This window comes from Porcisia hertigi, chromosome 16 (assembly GCF_017918235.1).
Source record: "Porcisia hertigi strain C119 chromosome 16, whole genome shotgun sequence".
Lineage (NCBI taxonomy): Eukaryota > Euglenozoa > Kinetoplastea > Trypanosomatida > Trypanosomatidae > Porcisia > Porcisia hertigi.
Genome location: NC_090575.1, coordinates 332,349 through 358,046, shown reverse-complemented (window position 1 = coordinate 358,046; position 25,698 = coordinate 332,349). Strand labels below are relative to the sequence as shown.

The 25,698-nt window shown below is 54.8% G+C and overlaps 7 protein-coding genes across 7 annotated transcripts; all 7 read right to left on the bottom strand.

Moving 5' to 3' along the window:
• Nucleotides 1-244: 244 nt before the first annotated feature.
• Nucleotides 245-3,739, bottom strand: JKF63_05307 (uncharacterized protein; the record flags this gene model as incomplete). Its single annotated transcript, XM_067901274.1, has 1 exon — nt 245-3,739. The coding sequence occupies one exon, from the start codon at nt 3,737-3,739 to the stop codon at nt 245-247; it is 3,495 nt and encodes a 1,164-aa protein (XP_067758276.1).
• Nucleotides 3,740-4,559: 820 nt separating this feature from the next.
• Nucleotides 4,560-5,654, bottom strand: JKF63_05306 (uncharacterized protein; the record flags this gene model as incomplete). Its single annotated transcript, XM_067901273.1, has 1 exon — nt 4,560-5,654. The coding sequence occupies one exon, from the start codon at nt 5,652-5,654 to the stop codon at nt 4,560-4,562; it is 1,095 nt and encodes a 364-aa protein (XP_067758275.1).
• A 6,920-nt stretch (nt 5,655-12,574) lies between these two features.
• Nucleotides 12,575-14,854, bottom strand: JKF63_05305 (uncharacterized protein; the record flags this gene model as incomplete). Its single annotated transcript, XM_067901272.1, has 1 exon — nt 12,575-14,854. The coding sequence occupies one exon, from the start codon at nt 14,852-14,854 to the stop codon at nt 12,575-12,577; it is 2,280 nt and encodes a 759-aa protein (XP_067758274.1).
• A 761-nt stretch (nt 14,855-15,615) lies between these two features.
• On the bottom strand, nt 15,616-17,082 carry JKF63_05304 (uncharacterized protein; the record flags this gene model as incomplete). The annotated part of the gene is made up of 1 exon (XM_067901271.1): nt 15,616-17,082. One exon carries the CDS (start codon nt 17,080-17,082, stop codon nt 15,616-15,618), a length of 1,467 nt encoding a protein of 488 aa, XP_067758273.1.
• A 635-nt stretch (nt 17,083-17,717) lies between these two features.
• JKF63_05303 (uncharacterized protein) lies at nt 17,718-19,112 on the bottom strand (the record flags this gene model as incomplete). Its single annotated transcript, XM_067901270.1, has 1 exon — nt 17,718-19,112. The coding sequence occupies one exon, from the start codon at nt 19,110-19,112 to the stop codon at nt 17,718-17,720; it is 1,395 nt and encodes a 464-aa protein (XP_067758272.1).
• A 341-nt stretch (nt 19,113-19,453) lies between these two features.
• JKF63_05302 (uncharacterized protein) lies at nt 19,454-19,792 on the bottom strand (the record flags this gene model as incomplete). Its single annotated transcript, XM_067901269.1, has 1 exon — nt 19,454-19,792. One exon carries the CDS (start codon nt 19,790-19,792, stop codon nt 19,454-19,456), a length of 339 nt encoding a protein of 112 aa, XP_067758271.1.
• Nucleotides 19,793-20,079: 287 nt separating this feature from the next.
• Nucleotides 20,080-20,742, bottom strand: JKF63_05301 (uncharacterized protein; the record flags this gene model as incomplete). Its single annotated transcript, XM_067901268.1, has 1 exon — nt 20,080-20,742. The coding sequence occupies one exon, from the start codon at nt 20,740-20,742 to the stop codon at nt 20,080-20,082; it is 663 nt and encodes a 220-aa protein (XP_067758270.1).
• Between the last annotated feature and the right edge of the window lie 4,956 nt (nt 20,743-25,698).

Genomic DNA, 25,698 nt, shown 5'->3' with positions numbered 1-25,698 from the left:
ACTGTGAAGCGTCCTCTCCTCCCTCCGTCCCCACCCCCCCAATAAGAATCCCCATTCCACACCACTATCCCCCCTCTCCCCCTCCCTCCTCTCCTCTCCTCTCATCCCCCCTCGATTCTATTGCTTTAAGCAATACAGTATTTTATGAAAAAGCGATATGACACAAAAAGTAAACGCGGCTAAACCATTCATGGCACGTGAATGCCTCGATGCGCACATGCGCACCATCAATCCTGCAGGGCTCTCAATGACGTGACTCGTACGCACGCAACTTCGCGTTCAGCTGCCCAATCGCTGCATCCTTTCGACCTATCAGCGTGTGGGCATCTTGAATCCGCTTGTTCGTGTCTGCCAGCTCCTCCTGCATTCGACGCACCTCCTCCTCGTTGGATGAGAGTCGGGAGCTGAGCAGGCGCACTGTCCCCTGCAACTCTTGGTTCAGCTGATCCCTGTACTTGAGATCCTCCAGCAATTTCGCTCGATCCACGTCGGCCTGCTCCAACGCCATCTCCAAGTCAGAGCGCGCGCCGGCCGAGCTTCGGTGAATGTTTGAAAGCTCACGTTGGTACTGTGCGCACGTGGCCTGCGACTTGGCCAAGTCACTGCGCAGACCATTCAAGAGCTCATCTATGCGGCGCATCTCCACTTCCTGCGCCTCGCGAAGATCCTCCATCTCCTCTTGCAGTCCGCCCTCACGCATAGCTGCCTCGCGATGCAGTCTCCCCACATCCTCCCGCGCCCGCTGCAGACTCGTCTCCTTCTCTGCAAGCACTTCACGCATGCGAACAACCTCACCGCGCACCTGCTCGGTCGCCATACGGGCAGCCGCCAACTCCGCGTGGTGCCGCTGCGCCTGCTCCTCGAGCTTCCCGTCCATCTGCTTCAGCTGGCGAGCATGGTCCTGCTGCTGTTCTTGGAGTTTCCGCTCTGCCATGTGAAGTGTGTTCTCCAGCTCTTCGTGATACAGCTTCTCCTCAGCGAGCTGACGCTCCAGCTGTCGCTTTTCCTCCAGGGCGTTGGCACCGCGCTCCCGTTCGTGGTTCACAACACTGCGCAGGTCCTCTACCTCAACGCGGGCATCCTGCAATCTGCAGTTTGCCTCCTCCAGGGCACGGCGTTCCTCGTCGACTTGCTTGACAGTGCCCTGCACCCGCCCCTCCATCTCCTTTAGTTGCCGCTCCAGCTGCTCGCAGGTCGCCTCCAACTGTGTCTTGCTTGTTCGCAGCTGCGTAATGGTTTGCGCGTCTTCATTCTCCCGCTGCAATGCCGCGTCCTTCGCCTTGCTGAGCTCATCTGCAGAAACACTTTCCAACTTGAGAATCTTCTCCTTCGCCGCCTCTAAAGCGCTGGTGCGCCTGGCCAGCTCGTCACGCAGCTGTTGCGCATCAGCTGCTTGCTGTGACAGCTGCTCCTGCGCGTAACCTAGATCAGTGAGTGCCGTGCGGAGCTTCGTCCGCATCGCCTCCATAGTGACCTGGTGTGCCTGCTCCGTCGACCGCTCCCGAGTGCGCTGAGCTGCCTGGGTTGTCTCCAGCTCATTGGAAAGGCGCTGGTTTGCCTTCTCCATGTTCTCCGCGCGCACACGCAGCACCTCCACATCCGCCTCACGGTTCTTACGTGCTGAGAGCTCCTCGGCAAGCTGCTGAGCCGTCTCATCCCGCTCCTTCTGAAGAGCTGCCATCTTGTCGCGGTGCTGACGCTGGAGGGTTTCTCGCTGCTTGAGGCCCTCTTCCACGCTCAGATCCTTCTCCTGGCGCGCCTGCTCCAGCGCCTGCCGCAGAGACTCTACCGACCTACTCTCCCTCTTCGTGACCTTTTCCAAGTCGTGGCGCAACTCTTCCTCCTGCTTGTAGTGAGCCTCCTTCACACGATTCATCTCCTCTCGCAAACTGTCTGTATCGCGGCGATACGCCTGCTTGAGTGCGTCGAGAGCATGCTGATGCTCCTCCTCCATGACGCGCAGCTTCTCCTCGTCCTTCTGCAGCTGATCAGATAAATCCTTCTGCCTGGCCGTGTGCTGGATGGCGGCCCGCTGCAGCTGCTCCTGCATCACTGCGAGGTGCTCGCGGAGGGATTCACATTCCTGCTGCATGTTGGCTTGCAGGTCCTTCGCCTTGCTGGCGGCATCCGAGCGCTCCTTTTCCATCTGCGCCGTCATGTCCTCTAATTTCTCTTGTAATCCCTCCAGCTCCTCCTCTACCGTCTGACGCTGTTTTGATACGGCATCGTACTCGCCCTTGAGCTTGTTGAGTGCACCGCGCAGAGAGGTGATCTCGCGCCCCTGCTCCGCGATCAGTGACTCGGTTTGCTCACGGTAGTCTGCCATAATGTAACTTTTTTCCTCACGCTCGCGATCCAACAGTGCCAGGAGCTCCTTCTTGCGCCGCGCTGCGTCTTCAGCCATCTTGCTCTTCTCGGCCATGGCGCTCTCGGAGACCATCTTGAGGACGTGGAGTTGCTCGCGCAGCTGCCGTGTTTGCGCGTCGTGCTCTTCGCGGACGGCAGTGGCCTCGCCGGCGTGGCGGTCACGCAATGCACGCAGATTTGTACGCTCACGATCTAGGGCAGCCTCCAGTGTCTCGACCTTCATTCCACGCTTCGCGCACTCCTCGCGAACCTCAGCCAACTCACGTTCCGCCATGATCAGCATCGCCCGGATTTCCACGTGGCGGCATGGACCGTATCCGGCATCACCGCCGGTCGCCGAATCACGACAACCGTGCGATAAAGTCTCCATGTCGGTAGGTGATGTGACGTACTGCACCAAGGCTCGCTGAGAAGACGTGCACCCAGAGCTGTTCATTCCGGCTGGCAACGTTATCCCGGCAGTGCCAAGTGTTGAATCGTAGTAGGAAGAGGACTCGGAAGGGACTTTGTGGGGTAGAGCGCCACATGAAGTGTAGCCTCCCGCCGTGCGAGGCATCAGGGGAAGGGTGTCCTGGGCGGGACTTCCAGCACTGCGACAAAACTTTGTCAGAGATTCACTACTAGAAGAAGCAGGAGGGGGAGGGATGGTGGTGGTGGTGGTGATGTGCGCAGTACCCACCGCCTGCCGCGCCACCTCTAATGGCAAACCGTCAAGGCCGATCGAGACGTTATGAGATCTACTTGCGTCCAGATGACAGTTACTGTTCTGCGCAGCACCGCAAGCAGCCGTAGCGACAGTTGATAGGATCGAGAGATCCCTCCCGGTCACATCATTGACTTCATTGACGTGGCTGGCGTCGCGCCGGAGGGGCGATCGGGGAGCAGAATCAACGAGCGCCTCGCCAGCCAGAGGGCTGTTTTTCCCTGCACCAGCAGCCTCCGTCTTTTCCTGCAGGGATTGCGCGGGAATGCTTCCAGGGTGCGGTGGGGCCTTGTTGACCGCCAATGCGACCACTGCACTTTCTGCAAAGTCGACCCCCCCGGGTGAGCTAAACGGTGCTGGATGCACATGTGCCGAGGGGGTGCGGCAAACCCTAGTCTGCCAGTTCATGCTGCCCTCGCGCCCAGAAGACCCCGCTGGATTGCTCGGCGACGGAGTAGTTACACCCTCTGAAGCGTCGTGAGCCGTGGCAATGAAAGCATTCGGGCTCAGTGTCGATTGTGGTGTCCTGGACTCGGATTCGATAGGCCGCTCTGCGCTAAATTTTAGCTTTTTTGCTCCAACAGGAACGCCGGCCTCATCGCGCAGTGGAGACGGCGATGGTACAGGCGGCACCAGCTTCTTCACAGATATACAACGGTACTCCAACATTTTGAGCACCCTCACACACACACATGTGTATACACACACACACACACACACACACACCAAAGACGGACGCACCAGCAACGCGCAAGGAGGGGGGAAAAGTGATACGCAACGAAATGTGAGACGTAGGATGGTGCAGTTTTGGTGAATGAGTGGATGAACGGGTGGGGTGGATGGGTGGGGTGGATGGGTGGGTGGGTGAGTGAGAGAGAGCGAGCGAGATTTATGTGAGAGTGTGTAATAGGTGTGCTTGTGGTGCTACTGTTGGTGGAATATATATAATGTTGCCCGCGTAGATGGTGATGGGTTTTTTTTTATTATCGTCGGAGTTCGTCCGTGATTGCGCACGCAACGAAGAAAACAAAAAAATGAGAAGATGATAGTGAAGAGAGGATAGAGTGGACATAAAAAATAATGACAATAAGAGAAATCCATTTTGAGAATTCGTACCGTATTGTCTCCCTCTCTCCTGCCTCGGCGTTACGACGCGACAGGGTTTGAGACGGCGACATGTGAGCGTCTCCACCACCCTCTTTTGTACAATCAGAGTAGCACTGCTTCACGAGTGTACTCCTCATCGCCCTACGATTAGAAGCAAGCGGGGGGGCAGTGCATCTCCCTCCCCTTTCCCCCCTCTCCACCTGCCCCTTTTAGTCCACACACACACACACACACACACACAGATATATATATATATCTTGACGGTGCATCGTATCAGCTATTCCGTGAGATTGAAGGAGGAGGGAAGAGGAGGGGGACAGAGGGCTCCCCCTATGAACAGAACTCGAGTCTCAACAGTGCAGCGCGATTAGCAATCTCCCTCCTACGGTCTTCGAATGCTCTTCACAATCAAGTGACGGAGGAGACGCTGGCAGGCATCACGCCCTGGAGTTGATTTCCCATACGTACCCACGCCCCACAGTGCCCACGTGTTTGTTGGGTTGATCGCAAGCGCCCGCTGCAGTAGAGCAAGGCCACGAAGCCGACTCATCTCCGCCAGGTCCAGATCAGAGCCGATGGTTACGACGGAACGAGCACCTTCCGTCTCGTCCCTCATCAAGTGTGGGTGCAACGAAACACTCGGCTCAAAATACAAAAGTCCTAAACTTGTCAGAGCCCAGTCGTTTCGGGGGTAGAGCTGCAAAGATCGACGAAGCCACTTCGCCACCGACGCATACACAGCAGTGGCGCCTGGGGTGACGGAGAATGCCTCCTTGACTGGTGCAATGCGCCAGCACTCTTCGCTCATCCAGTAAGCTGCGTAGGAGCACCATATGGGTTCCATGGCGTAGAGGCAGCCGGCCCTTGAGGTACAAGCAGACAGTGCAGACACTTGCCGAGACGCAGCCGCCTGGAGGGCGGCTCGAAAGTACGAGCATGGGTCAGCTGCGCCACCACCTGGACCTGTGTGTGACTGCTCTGCCGCGTCGCGAAATGGAAACCACGATGGAATCCGCGACCCAATGGGTTCCCCAAGCGCCTCCCCCATAGGAGCGCCCACTCCTCCTCCCCCCACGCTGCTGCTGTACAAAGAACGCAGACGGCCAAGCCCGCAAAGAGCCCCGACGCTCATTGGATCAAGTCGGAGCGCTCGTTGAAATCCTTCCTCGGCAAGGCGCAGGTGTCTGGCCGACGCGCTGGGGTGGAAGCGGGTGGAAAAGAGTGTTCTAGACGCGGTTGGTGAAAAATGGCACTCCAGGGAAATGGACGGGTCGAGCGTACCAGCCAGTGAGCCTCGCCGATACCGCTCCACAGTTCGAACGTGATGCAGGATCGCGTCGTGATAAAAACGATGCAGAGCAACAGGCGCAGAGTGCAACGCTGACGTATCTAGCACAGAGCTGACCCTGTAGGAAAGCAAGCCAGCCGTGTCGGTGATACTACTAGTTGTGGTCGCCGGACCTGGTGCCCTTGTCATTTGCCAGAGCTGCAAAGAGTTGCACGGGACCTGATGGATATGGCTCCATGCCAATCCGACCTCTGCCACAGCTGTGAACACTCTCGACCGGGATCTGTCATTGAAAATGGTCTGCAGATACGCGTGCACAGCATCCAGTGAAGCCACTCGGTGCGTTGTGTAGCAGTGACCAAGCCAGCAGTGCAGCTCAGCGTTCCTGTCGTCCTCCCGGACAGCATCGAGTAGTGCCTTGGGTATTGCAAGCTGGCCCCCTCTCGCCTTGTCAATATCAGCTTCTTTCGCCGGAGACACGAATAGCTCCCCTGTCTCCCTCGGTTTGTTCTCGAAAGCGGACGCCTCGAGCTGCCGAAGTGTGCACCGGTCCTCCTCCAATCGGGCGTGCAGGGTGCGTAAAAACTCATCGCCGCCGCAGAGCGTCAGCCAACGGCAACGCAGAGCGGTGTTTGCCTCCGTCCAGCACTGGCGCTCCGCCGCCCTGCCGTCGGCCGCGTGGTTCAACGCAGACAAGCTTGACACATCCGCCGTCGCCTCATAAGGATTCTGCCAAGCCTTCTCCGTGTCCACTAGAGCCCCACGAAGGCTTCTGGGTGACACCAGACCATTGAGTTCTGGCGTCCACCTATCTCCATCAGCGGTCACAGCAGCAGCAGCAGGGACCCTCAGCAGTGCCAAGGCCTCACGCTCCACCACCCACCACATCACCATGGCGTTGTAGGCGAAGTACTCCGGTGTCTCGATAGCTGTTCCGCCACGCCGAACAGCCTCCCACGCCTCCGCAAAAGACTTCATGAGATTTGACAGGCTTGTAGCGCAGCCCGAGAACTTCGGTTGGCTGAGGACGTTCCCGGTGCTCGCAACTGATCCAGGCGCACACGCCTGCCGCTGTGCCTTTGGAATGGGCAACTTAGTGGATGCCCACGTCAAGCTCGGCATTGCACGGCCTACGACGCTCCCTGGAAATGGCCGGCTAGAGTACAACTCTCCCTCCACCGCACTGCCCTCCCTCACGTCGTCGCTCTTCAGTTTATGGAGAAATCCCCGTAGGAGATCCCGGAAGCGGTCCTTCGCACTTTCCTCCTCTGTCGCCGTGTCCTCCTCCGCGGAGAACACCCTTTCGGCTTTTGGCGTCTCTGATACTACAAACGGTTGCTCCATGTCCGCGGAAGTGAGACCTTTGAGTATTTTCGAGGTGCGCTCGTATGCCTTGTGCGCCGCACGCACACCGCGGGCGAGCTCTGGACCCATTGATACCAAGTCACTCTGCGACTGCTCACCGCGGGCCGAGCCGGATAATGCCGCAATATCCACTGCTGGCTTGTCTAGAGGAGCAACTGTCGATGTACCCACCCCTTCGCCGCGCAACAGCGCTTGAGCCTGCCACCCATCCAGGAGAATAGAACATTCAAAGGAGGCAGCCACAAGTTGCATGGCTGAGAGAAAAAGACCATCGTCGAGGCTGGCCACGTGACAGCGGCACCGCTCTTCCGCAAAATCACCCGCCACCTCTGCAGGAAAGCCTTCTGTCGGCCCAGACCTTTCGGCCCTCGCAGAGGTGAGCCTCCACACTCTTCTCGACCAATCCCACTGCGCACCACGAGGCTTTTGCGTCTGCGCTGAGTCAAAATCTGCCGCGTTCGCAGCAACTCTTTCAGACTGTATGGCACGCGAAGCCGCGCGTAGCAGTTGCGAGCGCACGCGTACATCCGCCCCCAATGCGGCTTCTGCTACCTGAAAGTGACGCACTGAAGTCCAACCGCCTGCACCAGCACCCAGGCGATCGAGCTCATCAACGTAGAGCGAAAAGAAGCCCAGCAGCATTGCGGAGGTGGCCGTCAGAGACGGGGTAATGGCACGCATCTCTGTCGCCCCCATCAAACTCACCCTACTGTTGCTCGTGTTGGCCGGTATGTTACCACGCTGCTTTACACGAGACGACGGAAGCGAGAGCTCAAGACCCTCCAGCACCGCAGAGAAGATCGATGTTGCATCCGGCGAGGCACACTGCAGGAGCGGCAACCAGGGATTGTCGAACTGAGCGGGGGGGAGATGCTGCTCCACACCACGCACCTGCAAGAGGGCGCTGCGCAGATACGCACCGAGAAGCCCGCCCAGTGCCCCACCCTCATGGAGCCGGTCGGACACCACGACCCGTATGGCGCGTGCGAAGAAGAGTACAGCAATGTGCTCTGACACAGGCACACCCTTCCTGTCCATAGTTTGGATTGATATCCCCCTCCCTAAACGCGACTGTAGCGACTCGATGGGTTTCGCATTCGCATCGCATTTTGCGGCTCGCACGCGCAGACTCGCGTACCGCCGAAAGTTCTCCCACTCCTCTCGCACAATACTGACGTTGTGCTCCACCTCACGAAGTTCACGCAAATCATGGCTGATGGGGTGCACTGTCACCCCTCCAATCTCCCATAGCGATACGGGGGACGCGGAGCTGCCGGCGGGACCATCGCCACCGCTGCCAACGCGGAGGGAGCGCTCCTCCTTCGTTTGCTCAAAAACGCGCAGCAGCCTGACGGCTTGCCGTGCCCAATAAGTCACAAGTTGCAGAGGCACACGAAACGAGACAACCTCATCGACAAGGACACTCTCATGGAAGCCGTTTTTCTTTTCGGCATCGGAGCTTCCCTCTCCGTCGATGGCTACCATCGCGATCAAGCGCTCATGGCTATAAAACCCCTGCAAAAACTCGCGCATGTCTGCAGCCACCACCGACAAACTGTCCAGCGGAGACGCCGTGGCAACACCAAACAAGCGGTGCAAGAGTTGCTGCAGGTGAATCAGAGAATCCTCGAGCAAAGGAAGTGCTAGACGCACCTCGCCGAGTCCCCTCTTGTATGCCGCGGCGCGGCACTCACTGACCCTCAACCTCTGCCCGTCAGCTGGTGCAAGAGGGGGGTACAACCCCGTGGCCGCTGCATCATCACCGCCAGTAACAGACTCACGAGTAAGCTTTTCAGGATCGAACAGCGTAACCCATTCAGCCTCATACTGCCTGCTCAGTACCTCAACAGCTGTGAGCCCCCGCACCCCGGACATTGAGGGCAGATCAGACGATACGGCTTCGATCGGCGGTGCAACTCGAGCGGCTCTGTCTCTACTGTCGGCCAAAAAGCCACGCTGCTGCATTCGATCCAGAAACCCATAAAGCATCGCATACGACGGCGACGTCTTGGAGATTGGCCGATTAATCTGAGTGTGGTCGGCCTTGATGAGGTGAAATGAGCACCGTGGGTCCCCTGGGGCGAGGTTGGCCGACTCTGGCTCCACAACACGCACCACACCATTCAACTTTTCTGTTTCTCCGAATGATAGAATACACACCGCACCCTGAGAGCCAACCCTCGCATCCTTCAGGCTACGGCTGCTGTAAAGAGAGCCATCCGAAACTGGCCGCAAGGTCTGCGTTGATGTCAGCGACAACTCCATCATCTCTACAAAGCTCTTTACCGTCTCGGTGTCGTGAGCGGCAGCCACGGTTGCTGCGCCAGCGTCCTCGTAAGACAACTCTGAGCCGAGACGGTCCACCACGTCCAAGAAGCGGTCATTCAAGCGTATCAGCTCCTCCCTGTTGTGGTCACCGAGCCCGGTCACCACGCTCGTCGGAGCCAAGCCTCCCAGTCCTTGGTAGTACTTCCTTAGCCCAGCAATGACACTTGCCATGGCGGATCCGAAATGTGGGGTGCTATAGAAGACAATGCCACGCACAGCGCGTAAAAGCGTGTTGGCTTGCGGCATTACCGCGTTGATACTCCTCAGCCCCGTTCCCTTTTCTGTGAAGTCCCTGTCGTCGCTAGGCACGACGGATAGACCCACCACCGACGAGGGAGCCGGCCGAGTGGCCTCAAAGAGAGAGAGAATCATCTCTTTCAAAACCAAACCCCCCATGGAGTGCACCATGAACACCACTGGTCTCTGTCCTACACCCACTGCTGGACTCAGCAAACGCTCTGCCAGCTCTGCAGCGACCATGTGCAGTGACTGCATGCTACGGGGATCGCGCACAGGCGTGGCTCTCTTTTCATTCGCCCAGTTTTGGTTCTTGGTTGAGGATGCACACCGGTGGACCGAAGAGCGATCCCGCAGTGACAGGGGCGACTCAGCGGTGTCCCGGATTCCAGAGAGGAGCTGGATATGCGAGTCGCAGTTGGCCTTGGGATCAGTTGAGGATGATGGCTGCGGTGCAGCGGATGTTACATACGAGAAAGAGGGCGCCTCACTTTGTGCCAATGATCCTGTTACTGTAAGCGACGCCTTGGTGTTTGCAACAGCTCTGTGTTTCCCGGAAGGGCGCAACAACCAATTGGACAACCCATCAGGCGCGTACCCCGACACAGAGTCAGCGGCCACCTTTTCTGCCCGCTTGGCCAGTGCCTTCAAGTCATGGAAGACGCCACCCGCCTCTGTCGCGGTGGCAACGCCTGAGGCAGTCGCTGTTGTGCCCAATCCGTCGTTTTCTTTCCCCGCGCTGAAGTTTTGGGCTTGCGGTGCAGCAGTAGCCATAGAAGCCTCCTCTGCTCCCGCGTTGCTGGCGTCGGATGTCTTCCAAACGAAGAGTGAGTGAGCATACCCCACAGTCAGCACTCTCGCGGTGGGAAAGTCCTGAGGAAGAAAAACAGCCGGCCACAACACGCCCTTCTCGTTTGTCCAGCATTTGAACTCGTCGCTGCCGATTCCATGCAACAACACAATGTCGAACTCCGCACCAACAGACGAAGCGGCCGATTTTTCAGGGCAGTAAAGCAAATACACGCGGTCTGCCAGCTCCCTGTACTTATTAAAGTTCTCCTGATAAACGCCGCTGGCGGTGCGTGGGTTTAGCACACCATCCGTGTAGAGCTCCTCGAGACCCCCCAAGCTGAACTCCATATCAAAGACGCAGAGGGAGGAGGAGGAGGGGGGGGGGGTAAAAAAAAAAGCAAGTAAGAGAGGAGAGGACGATTATTGTCGCCCCCCTCCCCTCCCCTCCCCAAGACACACACACACACACACACCAGTGGGCCGGCAGACGCGGAAACTATACTGCCCCGTCTATCGGCCCAACGGAGCTCCAGCTACTCTCATTTGCCATGCAAACGCTTGTGTGAGTGCGTGCAACGATTGTGCCAGCGACAAAAAAAAAAAAAGAAACAGGCGACAGAGAGGATAAATGTTGGCGTGGCTCTTAAGAAAGCGCGCGTGTTTGCCATGCATAGTGTGGGGGGACTGCCACGTTCCCCATCGGTCTCTCTCTTCTTGGTCGCTGGTGCCGTAGCAGAAGTTGTACTTGCACCACACATCTAACCAATACCATCACCCACACATGCACACATGCGTAGTGGAGGGACTGCGCTTGCTTCGTCAGTCGAAAGGTCGGAGGAGAGCCTCAAAGAATTACTAACGCGCGCAGCGCCACCCCCAGGAAGCAGGTGTGCTTCGAGCGATGCGTTGGCTACGCGGAGAAAAAAAAAGCAGAAGGACCAGCCACCATCTCTTGGGGCCCTCATGCCTTTTACTGCAATCTCCTCCCCCTCCTCCTCCTCTTCCTCCCACCACCCTCGCTCTCGTGCCCTCTCCTCCGCTTATTTTTTTCCCCCAGAACGGCGGGGGGGGGGTGATTGATGGTTTTTCCCTTTTTCTTCATTACCCCGCGAGCCCCCTTCGTTTGATCCCTGTTGCATATCGACATCCCCACACGCGCGGGCTTTCACTCGCTCAGTTTCTCCCCGGTAAGAGACAAAGTTGTGGAGAACATGGAGGAGGGAGGAAGAGGGAGGAGGAAGGGGAGAAAGGGGGCCAAAAAAAAAAACCAGGACACAACAGAAAGACTCGGCAAAAAGAAAATCATTGTACCGTGAATAAGAAAAAAAAGAGGACCATCTTTTGCTCTTGAAGAACACGACACAGAGCTGCTCGCAAGCGCAGCACGTATCCTCGCAGACACACACACACACACACAGACACACACAGACACACACAGACACATGCACGAGCAGAAAAAGACTTGCTAAACAAGGGGGTCAAGAGAGAGAGAGATATATCAGATAGATAAAACACAGCTGCCACAGTGACACAAAAAAAAAGTAAACCGCATAAGCGCGACTTTGTACTAAGCAGAAGCAGAGAAGAAAATTTCCTTTCCGTCGACGCGGTACGTCTGACTCTCTTATCACCATCACCAGTGAGCCTACCCCCTACCCCCCTCTTAATCGCGTGAACATTCAACGTCACACCTCTCCAAGAAGACCACATTTCGCATCTCCGACTGCCGTGTCTTCTCCTCGAGCACTATGTGCTTCCCTGCATTTCTTATCCTAGTGTTTTGCCCCCCCCCTCCGAACACATGCACACACACACACACGTATAAACTTGCATGGACAAATACGCAGAAGTTTCTCTCTCTTTCCCCACCCCTGCCTGCCTCCCATCACAGGCAACACTCAAACAACGTGCGTTGAGAATAAACAAGGAAAAAATTTGAAGAGGCTACATAAATCACAACACAGGTAGGACTAACCGTGAAGAAATGACGTGTGTGCGAGTGTGTGATCATGGAGACTTGAGTTTTGGCATAAAGCAAAAAGAAGACCTGCAAATGGCAAGCGGGAAAAGAGCTGTAAAAAAAAATAATAATAATAAAAGCCTTCGTGAGGAGAAAAGAGGGTATGGGGGGCGTTGGTGCTGCTGGCTTTCTGTGATGATAACTAATAGTTTTGTCTGCGCGCACGATGATCACCAAAAATCCGTGTGCACTTGTGCGAAAGAGCGACAGCTCGAAACAGCGGTATGTACCAGGCGGGCGTGGAGGCCGCAATGCCGTAGAGGAGGAAACAAAGAGACGCAGAGACAAAACAGGCATCCCCAGGGACGACGTGATCAGGCAAAACACACACTCCACACACCACCAACAATCAGCAAGCCAAGGTCACTCACGGCGAGAAGACCACGCCGACTGCGTTAGCCTTCTCAATCAGTGAACCGATGCGTTTCACCCAACGCCCCCTCTCGCTGCGGTAGAACAGGCCCGGGTACTCGCGTTCCATGTGCACGCCGTGTGCCTCCACAGCGCGCCAGAGTCGATTCACACTCTCCTGGAGCAGCTTTTTCTCGGCGTGGTAGGGCGATGTGGTCGTCATCTCCTCCCCGGCATCATCGCGTTCCGGAACCGTTGGGATCCCAAGATCCTCCATTTGAACCTCGGCCTTGCAGGCGACGATCCCGGCCAGCGACCGCAGTGATGCTCGCGCTGCACTTAGCCAGCCACCGCTCTCACGACGAGATCGCAGTAGAGCCTCTTGAAGCCCCCGCTCATGCTCGCGAGCCATGATCGCCAGAGAATCTTTCTCGCGTGCCACGCACGCGCCAAGGACGCGAGTGCGGTGGGTCTCATCTTTTCGACGAATGTCCTTCTCCAGAGACGACTTGAGGGAACGCACCCCGTCCCGCAACTCCCAGTACGCCTCAAACCCCGCGCGCAATCGACCGCAGTCTTCAGTGGTTAATGCCCATGGCACTTCGCCACCAGACAACATCGGCTGCTCGACATTATTGGGAGAAACTAGCAGCAGCTTGTAGCGCGGGTGTCCGGCTGCGCTGGCATCTCCGTTTCTAAACCTACGCTGTGCAGCATCTTCAAGAGAGGGAGGAGGGGGCTTCGGGAGGTGGTGCAGCTCAGTTATTGCACCCCTGGAGCTTCCCACAAACGCCTGGTACAACTCCTCAAATCGCTTAAAACTGGTGCGGTCGTCTTCATTGAGGCAGACACTTAGAAGCACCCTCAGTGTGTTGCGGAGAAACGAAAACTGCGGCAGCGCAGGCTCGAAAACAATCTTGGTTGCCTCACCACTCTGAGAGACTACCCTGTCGGACCGAGAAAGCGAGTATGAGTCCACAACTGCTCCGAAGACCCCAGCATAGGAACCAGGGGCACCTCTCTGATACGCGTCAAGGGATGACCAGTGACCGTCGTCACGCACCAAATGTGCTCGAGATGCAGCGATTTGCTCCAGTCGAGTCAACTCAGCAGTGATGTCCCCTATTAAAGTCCGGAGGGCGTAGTAGTACGATGGCTGCAGAATTCGTTGCTTTATCCGCGCATCATAAAGAGCGTACTGGGGGAGGTAAAAGCACTCCGCCTGCTGGTAGAACATGTCGTAGATGTGGCGCACATTGCGGATCTCGTAGCGGTAAACACGCATAGTCTTGGTTCCGGGGCGCTGAGTCGGTGCATTTCCCTGGACGGTTGGCCCCTGGTCGCCTGCCCCGTTCGGTATGTCAACTCCGCGCTGTGCAAAGCTTCCATGCACTGGCACTTCGAAGGTCCCAGCCTTCGGCACGTCGTCCTTTCCAGATAGCAGCCCTAACACGCTATCCACCCACTCGAGGAGGGACACGCACGCCTGAATAAATTTCATAAAGCTCCTCTGGACTTGCTTTGACGGCAGTTGTGAGGCATCCAGCTCCAGCAGCGCACAGCGTGACGGCGCCTGCACAGATGACTCAGAGAACGACTCTGTCGGGGCAATTTTTTCGGGCGGGTTCACAGCAGCTTGCAGCACGTCGCCTTGTTGAGATGATACGTCCCTCGGGCCTATTTCATGGATGGAATCCGGTGCTGGACCCCTCGGTGTCTCCTCAACCGAAGCGGCCCGCATCTGGGCACGCCCCCTCATTGACTGCTGGATTTGTTGACGCCTCTCATTGTGTGCAATGTAGCGGCGCAGCTCGTCCACATTTGTGGTCCACAAGTATGCGTGCGTCGCGTTCACAGACAGCAGCGTGTCCATGGCGCTCTTCAGCTCCGCCTCCATGAGATCGATTGCATCGAGCTGCGGCCCTAGAAAGGACTTAGGTTGGTGTAGCAGCGGTGGTGCGGCGCCTGCGGATTCGGGCAGGGTGGTGATGTACCCCATGAGATTGGGGTGCTGTGATATGTGAGGATAGACGCTACCCATCTTATATGCTGTGTTTCTGTCATTGCTTTCAGAAACAAGCTGCGCGTCCTCTGCCTGGTTGAGTGGAATGGAAGCAAGAATAAGCCGGCCTGCTCTTCTAAGGTGTGCTAGTACGGATCTGCATGCGCCGCTCACTGTCTGCACATCCTTCTCCGTCACGCCAAGCATCGCCTGCACGTCCTCCTGCTGGGTGCAAAACTCCATGAAGCCGACCAGCACCCTCGCGTCATCCTCGCTGGGATACACCACCGCCATTTCATTGATGTTTTTTTTTCGGGGGAGGGGGGAGAGATGAAGACTGTAACAGTGAAGATGTACCTTCACGGGGAAAGGGAGGGGAGGGGAGGCAGAAAGCAGCAGCTCTACGCAACAGTGAATGCAGTAGAAACCGGGACAGAGACGCAAAAATACAAAGAGGGGGCAAAAACACAGACGAAAAAGAAAGTGGGTCGTGAGAAGCAGGAGGAAGAGATGAAATCCACAGCATGGAAAAGAGAGCAACCAGGGGGGGGGGAACGTTTGGCACGTGATGCAGGGCGAAGTCTCACCATTGTAGCGACGCTGGGGCTGCCAGTTGCTACCCACAGTTGCGAGTGCGTCAGGGGGAAAAGGGAAAGCGACTGACACGGCAAGTCTAAGAGCAAGACGGGAAGTGGACTGGATTGTATCTAGAGAGCAGTGCAAGAAAACTACAACGTGTATTGCTCAAAGGAGCTCTTGCTTCACGCACCGATGTGCACACAGCTATTCGAAACGGGGCCACCAAAAACAGAAAACATGAACCACGCGTCAGAGACTGCCACCCGTACGGGTGTCGCTGGACACAATATCAATATGCCCTACAATTCCGCAAAAAAAAAAAAAAGAGTCATGAGAAGACGCAGTTACACACCATTGAATACAACGGCGATGGTAAGGTGCCTGGAACACAATAAGAATACTTTAACCTGTGCGCCGCCTCAAGCACACGCTGAGGTGTTGCGCCCCCATTCTCCCAAAAGCCCAATACTGCCTCACTAAACAGTAGTTTTCTTCGCCGGGCGCTTCTGGTGGAGCTCGAACCTATCCCACTCTTCCATAGACTTGTACGGCTTTGCGATAATGTAGTGTGACGTCCCAAAGTGCTTGCTTTCCCACTTCTCAACAGAGAGCCCGCTCAACCGGATCACGCGGCGAATATCTCTATTCCACCAACAACCCCACTTCTTTGCGTGGCGCGGCGCCCATTTCTCGAGATGATTATTGACACGGGATGAGTGACCCTTTCCGTGTTCAATGAGAAGCAGCTTCCCTCCCGGCTTGCACACGCGAGAGAGCTCACGTAAAGCGCGCACTGGATCGTCAAAGCTACACAATCCGAACATGTCAACAACGGTGTCAAAACTGTTATCAGGGAATGGGAGCTGCTCAGCGGCGTAGTTAGCCACGGCGAATAAAGGCTGCCGTTCAAGCTTGCCACTGCCGCCGCAAAGCTCTGGGGGCACCTCCACTAGTAGGCCCTTCTCAGTCGTCCAAGCATCGTCGCCAAGGCTGTCGGTGCGCCCACGCTTGAGCATACTCAATCTTTCCTCGCGTTGAAGCTCGCTCTTGACTTGCCGTCGGAACTCCCCACGGGCCTGAACCTCACGCTCACGTTGCGCCAGTGCGGCCTCCCCTTCCTTGGAGAGAAGTGGGAGCTTGTCACCGGCGTTAAGATCTTGTAGCACAGGAACGATCACGGGATTTGCAGCCGAGTTTGTCTGTGACAAGGTTGCTGCTAGAAACTCCTCTTCCTCGGTCCCGCTTAAGGGTGTCACCAGCACTTCCTGCACGGTGCCGTCTTCGCGAACAATCTTTCTCTTTCGCACGTCGGCCTTGTCAGTCGACTCGGACCCCAGTCCTTTGGGGTTGGGTTGAGAGCGGAGACGCGCCTCAATCAAGCTGCGAATCCCATCAACGTTATAGTCGGGGTACCGATAGGGAGTATAGCCCAGCCGGCTCTGTATCTTCGTGATGCACGACTGGACCATGCCGGCTGACCGATCACACAAGACTATCTCGTCGCATGAGTTTTCCTTCTCAATATGTTGCAGCATATAGCTGATAGAGTTGTCGCCGCTACCCGCTGTGTGGGCATCGCTTCCGCCGCCCCAGATGCCCTTCAAATGTCGCTGGACCTCCGGATCGTCGCTGAAGTACTGATGAGGGTAGTACGCGTAGTTACCCATACACCCCGCACCAATCTCCAGTACTCGGCCGCTAAGAAGACCTTCGTCTCGCAGCATCCTCCTCCGCCACCGAGTCAGACCCAAGTAAAATTCCTGCCCCTTCGTCTTTTTCTCATAGAGATTGTCAATAGACAGTCTATCATAATTCTTTAGCCGGTCATTGTTACTTACTGTGTAATTTGGGGGCGGTGCAAGAGTAATTGCGGCGACGTAGGCACTGCCACAGAAAATCGTGAGGCAGGTAGTTCCAACGATTACTTTGCTCAGGAGTTTCATTGCTTGAAGCTGCCCTGCTTCAAATGAAGAATCACTGTTGGGGCAATTGAAGGAGCCAAAGAGGAATACACAAAGAGAGAACCCGCCAAGTAGTCGAAGTGAAAGGCATCAATATAAAGCAAACACACACAAACACTTGAAGCTGCGAAGCTGCGAAGCTCGCTGCTATTCCCACGTGACACTTATCGGAGCTAACACGCACTACTGCGCAAGTCTCTCTCTTTCCAGTGTGTGTGTGTGTGATAGCCATGCGAAGGGGGAGGACAAAGCGAGGATAAAAGTCTAGTCTATCCTATCCTAGCCGCTGAATGTACACTTGGCGTGTTGCAAGCACTTGTTCCACGGTAATAAACAGAAGAAGAAAGCCTTTGGAAAGAGAGAGTAAAAACACAATCAGAAATACAATATATATATATATATATGATAGCCCATATGCGTTGAACAACTCACCTTCAGACTTCGATAAGAAGCTACATCGATATAATAGCATGGGGTGGCATAAAAGGGATACAGATGAAGCAAGCGTCTTTCCGTCTACGAGTCTCAAACAGCGTGGGGCGGGGGGAGAAAGGGGAAAAAAAAAACAGTCCAGAAAACCAACTTGCTCTGTAGAGACATCTATGCAAGCGGTTATATCACTTTGTAAAGTGACTCTCCACGAATCGCAGCATAAGGGCGGCCTGCGAAGTGAGGCTGAACCTCTTGAGCGCGTATTGCTCGCACTGGGGACCTTTGGTCTTCTTCCAGTCCTCTGCGAGCGCCTGCTTCACGGTGGCATAGACACCCTCAGCGACTTCGTCATTGGTACCCTCATCAACCAAAGCACCGACCTCATCGCTGACAAAATCCAGAGGGCCACCAGATTTAGCGCCAATCACTGGTGTTCCACACCCCATGCACTCGATGAAAACGAGTCCAAATGGCTCCTCGTGGCTCGGGAACACGGAGACATCTGCGACAGTGTAAACATTGGACAAATCGGGCTGGCTCTGAGGTCCAAGGAAGAAGGTGTTCGTCAGCCCCAGCGTCTGATACGCCATATCTACATATAGCTTTCGGGTTTCCTGAGACCCTCCTCCAAAGATCAAAGTAAGGATCTTCTTGTCATCCTTCTCCCACATACGAGCAGCTTTCAGGACGGAGTCAACCCGCTTCCAGTGAGCAAAACGCCCACAAAAAACAACGATCTTGTCGTATGCGTTCACGTCAGGGATGCACTGGCCAGAAGCCACGTGGCGCTGTGTGGAAGACAGCTGAGTCACATCAAATCCATCGTAGAGAACCTGGGGCATGTGACCGAATGCTTTCTCGCGTGTCATCCCATCCTTGGGATGAAACACCAGCTGGTTGTAGCCGCAGGGTGTGACGGCGACGCGCTCTTTGGGGAAAAGAGGAAAGAGCTTTTCAAAAGTCTCTTGTTGTTGTGCAGAGACAGCAAAAACTCCAGAGACATGATCAATGCTCTCGAAAATTTTCTTGGTACCGCGAATCCAGTCGTAATACTTCATTGGAAAATCTGGCAGCTTTGCGATTTCGTTCTCGTACATCTTGAGTGCAGTGCCATGCGCAAAAACTACAAGTGGCACCTTCGGAATCCCCTGCCTCCCACGACGCTCGTTGATGTCTGACATGATCACAGGATTCATAAAGCAATGATGAGCAAGGAAGAGGTTGATACGCCTCTCGTGCTTCTTCTCAATGTAGTCGATGAAGTCCATGCACTCCTTCAGGAGTGTGTCGTAGTAGCTCTTCACCTCCTCGTCCGTCATGGAGTGCCATCTCTTGCTGCTCTGCGGTCCAACGCTTTCACAGATTGGAATCGGATGAGGTATTTCGTACACGCGGTAGTCGTCACGATCGTTGGGGGTCTTTTGAAGATCAGATGGCCAAATTGAGTAGCACTGGCAGCTGTCCAGCGAGTTCATGGCAATGTGCTGACCTTCGTGAAGAATACCAGACCCCGGGGCAAACTGTCCTGGTCCTTGCCAGTTGTTAGTGCCCAGGGCAAAAATCAGCCACTCCTTCGTCATTGGTGCAACCCTTGAAAACGTTGTGGTCAGCACAATCTGCATAACTTTTTTTTACAGAGCAACAAAGATAGAGACGAAGCGACAGCATGGTTTGGCCAACATTGGGTTTTGTACGCATACAGAGAGAAAGGGAGAAAGAGAGTTGCTATTTTGGTGACGAGAAGTAGTCATATGCAAACCCGTACTGATACCCACTTTTGCATGAAAGATGGTAACCTGTGAAGATGAGCCCGCATTGTTGTGCCCATAGCCCTCTGAGGTGGCCACTCAATTTCTTGCTTTTCTTATTTTGTTTCATCAAGCTGAATACATAGTAGGTCTAAGTGTTATAAACATCACCCTTAGAGGCCCTTGAACACGACGATCGCAATGAAACCCCTGTGGAACATGTACATCAGGTGCTTCACCTCGTAGGTGATCTCAAATCCAAATCCCTCCCCGATTACACAATGCCAGGAAGGTCCGAATTTCTTGTCCATCTGCTCTTTCACGTACTTGGCGGCCAGCTCGTAATTGTCTTCGTGCTTCTCCAGCGCATTCACTACGATTTCTTTGCAGTCCACTCGCATCTCCTCGGGCATGTCACTCGTTTTCTCCAGTGGATAGTTGAGAGAGTTCGTGTAGCGACGAACGTATTCGAGGTTGCACGGCCCCTCTGGCTCTTTGACTTTGGTCTCCATTTTGTTCCGCAGTAGCTCAACTGTGTAAGACCTCGCTGTGATGTAGAAGTAAGGGAGCGAAAAAACGGGAAAAGAAGACAATGAAGAGTTCGACATTCAGTGAAGAGGCGCTCTGAGAACAGTAACTCTCATCCTGTTGGAAAATAAACCGAACTGCATACGGCGATCTCACGATGAGGAAGCCGGAAGTATTAAAGTAATCCTTTGATTCGTTTTTTTTTTGCGTTTAATATTGGCGCAAGATACATCACAAAGCGGCTTCTTGAAATCAGGAATATGGTAGCCTACTACGCATACACACGGGAAGGGAGAGCATCATCATCTTGGTCGACGTCTTCTTCGATCCTTATGGTCTCTGAGTCCTCGGGAAGAATCCTATGCGCTGGCACAGTGAGATTGGGAAGCTCCGTCTCAACCTTCTTTTCCCCTAGAGTGTGCTCCAGCTCGCGTAGCAGCTCGTCGTCGTCCGGAACCCCAACAAGGGGCTGAGCGAGCACAGCGTTGATCTGGTTGGCCTCCTCAATTGATTCACTTGTTTCATCCATAAGCCTTTCAATGTCATCAATATTGAGCATTTTGTTCAGGTTTTCCAATTCGCACTTCCCGTCCTTCATGGCAGTGACCACTTCCGCCTGAATCTGGGAAAACTCGACAGTGTCAATGAGGTGCTGCACATTGTCTAGCATATCGGTCACCGTAGAGATTTGCGACTGCTGCGCCCTCTCTCGCTTGAGACAGTACAGTGCCTTGCGCTTGTTTCCTGCACGTAGGAACTCTTTTGCCCTTTCATGCTCGAGTGTCACAACGCGCTCAAACTTCCGAATAGCTGCCTGTAAGTTGTCTCGCTGAAGCTTCAGCTGGAGGCGTGCTTTATCAGAAGGTGTAATTTGTGACCTCTCCGGCTTATCTGCCGACTGGGAATACTTGCGCTTCGATGAACTAGTTCCCATTTTTCTTTTGAGGGCAGATCACTGTCAACTACAACCACAGATGTTCTGGTGCGTCCGGCAAAAGAAAAAACTGCGGAGGAGAAACGAGATGAGATTGAGCAGGTAAAGCGCAAAGAGCAAGCGGTTTCCATACAGGATTGCCAAGACACGTGATCAGCGTGCCTAGAGAGATTCGGCACGCATCTGTCAGTTGTTACAATGGGGTGCCATTGGCAAGATATTCCACCGGCCCCTCCAGCATCTTAGTGGAGCCCATACCTGAGCTCCACGATCATTTGCTCCGCGCAGCTTCGAAAATTTGTCACAACTGTGGCCCTTTAGCGAAACTTATGACTGCCATTACCCTTGTCAAAACCGTGCCGTGCACGTCAAGCTCACTGCGAGTTACAGATGGCACCACCTCTACCGACTGATGTATAGAAGTACATATATAGCTTCCCCATGACCACCACCTTACGCAGAGACAATATCTTTTAAGCATGACTACGCCAAAATTTACCAAGCCGGTGTCGGACGTGCTACGTGGTGTAAGCGACACTTCGTTCCCTTCATGGTTATGCCACAGCATCCTCCAAGGCTCAAGAAAGCAGCCATCCCTACCCCTGTAATAGAGGTCACCTTTCCACCTCAGCGTGTGGCTTGACTCAAAGCCCCGGTGCATCCACCACTGTTACACAAAATTGCAGTGAAGCTGAGCTCCAGCTTCTCATCACTATCACAGTGGAACCTTGCGCTTGAGGTACCCTGAGAAACCACCGAATTCATGCGACACGAGTTGTCGGAAGAGAGAGACGCTGATACTTCGCATAGGCTATATGCACTCTGATGGGCTAAGCATGCGCAGCGGGATGTCAAAGGGAACGAAAAACGGGTGAAGGAGCGGGACACATTATCGTATGAGCCACAGCGCATCACCCTGAAAACCCCTGCTTCATTTCGCAACGCGCAAACTTTGCTTCATGTTCCTCAAATGAATCGCAAAGGGATCTCACACCGCAGCACACCCATCGCCCCACCACTACCACCAGCCACACGCAACCCCAAAGCTGCCCCCATCCGCCGAGCCCCACCAGGCCCACACCTGAAGACGGCAAAACACAACTCTTAGCATCGCGAACGCCCCTCCCCCCGGGCGCCAACGATAGGCTAGCGGCATTCGAACCCCATTACTGGTTTTCAAAATACTGATGATACGAGCCCCAGACGATATCACGCGCCTTTCCCATGCACGTGCTCCATCAGCCTGTTTTCAAGAGAACTGATCGAAAATGAAGAATCGGAAACCGTCACGGAGACAACAGCAAAAAACGGCCCACCCCTTTTCCGCACTGCTTTCCGAAATCCCCGACCCTCACTCCACCCCAGGTAATTTTAAGAAGAACCGAAGCCAGAAAAATATATACACCCTTAGGAAGGCAACGAACCCCCAGGAAACGCCTCACAGATACAAAAGATACATTATTATCAACACCACAGCGAGCCCATCTGCCCTAGTGCAGGGGGCAACACCTCCGCAAGCCCAACTATGCCGACTTTTTTGGTTTCTTGAGCATGAAAAACATCCCACATGGAGAGAAAATCGAGATCCGAAGAGACTGGGTGTTTCAATCCAGAAATGTCCACAACTTCAACCATATACGTCACAGTTAGTTGATTTGATTACATCTCGCGTACTGCACACATTGAAGAAGACCCCACCATTTAATTTTCGGGTCTACACAGCAATTTCCCCGGTGGGTAAAATCCCCCAAAACGGTATATACATTTTTCAGCCAACGCCGACCCCACCGGAGCGTAGAGCGAACACAAACCCCAAAGAGAACCACTCTAGCGCCAAGAAAACCAGGCACCCAGGGCGTTGCCAAGTTATAGTGAGGCTCCCCCACCCCGCCATCCAAGAGCGGAGGCAAGGTCACGATTAGCACTGCAGAGCGGCAGTGAGCAACAGCAAAATAAAGCCCCACTTTCGCGCAGCAACCAAGCACCAGCTGGTGATCATCGGCGCCACAGGCCCCAGCGTTCTGGGAAGACTATTGCTGCCCTGGCTGGCATAGCGTGTGCGACTACCAAGAATCGTGCAAGGAAAAGGCATTAAGATCACGACGCCGAAGAGATGCGGAGAAGACCCATTTAATCCAAGCACCGAACACGCACCAGGCACTGTGCCCAGTCTGGCGCGGCAAGGCCTGGCGGAATCGGGTATGCGACGCGCGGAGGCATGAGCAGCGCACTGATGGGTAAACATATCGACTCCACGAAAGCGCCCCTTCGATTATATGCCCGGCCCATTAACCTGCTCGAGATGCCTTCGGTTTCCGATTGCGGAGCGGAAAAAAACTCTTCTACGTCCTGAATTTACGTTAGGATTTCAAGAGCGACTCGGGGCCTAGCGGGATTCCTTCGGGATCGAAAACTCGGATTGCCACCCAAGTTTCGGCCTAGCCGCGGGGCGCCCTAGAAGGCACAGAGCACCGCTCTCACAAATCTCTTTAGACACCCATGTTCCTCTTCCGCCTCAAGTTTCAACTACAACAGATGTCGTTTTCAGAGCTCTTCGTTTTGTTGTTGGGACGACTCATATGTATATATTTCGGGCAAGAGGAAAACATAACACCAAAAAAAACTAAGGTTGAGGAAGTGTAGAATTTAAAATCAACACCGAAAAGATAAGTCAGACAGAGTGATTTGTGGAGACACAGAGGACCTTGTCTTCTGCTGGCTCCTAGGGTAAAAATAGGTGGCTTTGTGAGTTTTGGAAACAGCGCCTGTGATGGTCGAGAAAGCACCCTAAGAGCCACATGCCGCCACTTTGACGAATACGAAAATATCTGAGCACAAAACACGGCTGCCACAGTTCTGCTATAGTGAGCTACCCCCCCAAATTCTTTTGAACCGCTGAGGAAGAAAATATGCTTAGTAAGGTTAGAACCCTGTTTTGACGCGAGGCGGCGCTCCACCTCTGGAAATGGCGTTGCGTTTCCCCGGGGCCTTAAGGTGAATCTCGGCGAGAAATTTATCCACCACAGGTCATCCCCTACAAACGACATAAGTGGTGTAATAGCATCGCCCACCATCTTTGAGGGCTTAAGCCCCCACTATTCGTCGTTACTAGGAGGCATTGCGAGATCAAACAGGCGCCGGTGCTGATGCATTGGCGAGAAATGGCACACTAGCGAATCCCCCGGGGAAGAGGGGAGAGGGGAGGCGCACTCGGAAAATACCACACCAAGGTTTGCCTCCTGGGGCACTATCGGCGCAAGAGTGCGCAGAACCATCCATAAGCAATCGTTATCGAAGGAATTGAGAACAAGAATCCCAGGGATGACTTAATGGAATATGATCGTAAAGCCGCGATTCCCAAGCACACGTTTGGCGATTTTATTCCTATCAACGCTTGGGGGGGGGGGGGAAATGCTCCTGACCACTAAACGGAACCAATCGGGGAAAAAATACATGACGCTAAAAAAAGGGTGCTGGGCGGGCTTGGTTCTGGGGTTGCCGGTTTGCCGCGAGCGGGTCTGGGGGGTGCGGTGGTCTTGTCGATGTGGGGGCGTTTTGGCCCAGCTAGGGCATCCCAGGCCCCGCGCCCCACACCAGGGGGGGGGGGGCCAAAAACCGCCGGAGAGCCCCGACACGACCCGGCGCCGCCGAGCCGAATACCAACAAAAGATCACAAGAACCCAGGCGCCCCACCGCCGTGCTTAGGTGAAACCGTATGTGGGGATTTCACTTCCTGGACACAGTTCCCATTAACACCGGCGAGGCAGCGAGGCGTATGGGATGACTAGTGCATCAAAAAACATAAGCCGTTAAACTTGACAAGCTCTTCAAATAGTTAAATGGTATATCAATGAAGTTTTCTCCTCCCCTCGCGTTCAGACCGCAAGAAGACGAGAGCCAGAGCCGCTTCTCCAAATAGGATGAGTTGCTTCGAATGTTGAAAATGCCAGAGGCCATCGCCCTTGAGCAAATCTGGCGTGATGGCGAGGCGTCCCCGACACTCAGTAAGAACAGGACACACCAGCATGTGACTGACAGACCCTTCGGGCCCCGCACAGGATGTGATATCCTTGGCCCGTGGACCCATCGTGATTTAGGGCAAACCACGTCACGTGGTTTCCCCTGCTTTTTTTTCAGAGGGAAAAGAAGTCGCCACAGAATGGACAGCTACAAAACCCCGTCTGCCACCGGAGGTCGATCCTGGTGAAGGGATCGGCAATGCTTCTGCAGACCCTGGAGTGAACTACGCATTGAGTCACAGTAGGGACACCTCCCTTTGATCCGCCCCACACCACGTCGAGGAACCGCAGACACGGTGGTATTCTCGGGGCCTTGAAGTACCACCTTGTAGCGCGCATTTCTGCTCATGCGGAATGTTACACCAGCGACAACGGTTGGCGCAGCCCCGCACGCTCCAAAGGGAGGCGCTGCCGAAGCTGTGGTGTGTTTGTCGCAGCGAATCCCCCGATAGTTCCACTATGCCATATGCCGACTCAAGGGTACCCCCCGTTGGCCAAGCCATGCGGAGACCCCTCAGCGAATCGCGGGGGCCGCGCACAAACGGTGTGGCGATGTGCGCGCGCGTGTGTCCTCACGCAGTTGGCGACACCACTTCGCAATGAGCGCTCGGGTAAGAAAGGAGCGAAGATCTACGAGCGACACCGAGTTCACATATGGGTGTGTGTGGTTGCAATCTACGGTTTTAGACGTAGCCACACAGTCGGCGGCCCCAATGCAAGGTACGCCGGCATGTGCGTAGACAAACTGCAGGCGCACAGTCCAACCCCGATTTTATCAAATGCACAAGGACAGCGCATCTCTTTCCCTCGATTCTGGAGCGTTGATGAAGAGCGGTCCCATGGCCAACGCAGATAAGGGAGGGACTGACTATCGGTGGCGATGGTCAGGCTTCGTCTAGATTGGGGGGCCCGTTGTTTCAGACTGGTGGGGGCGAAG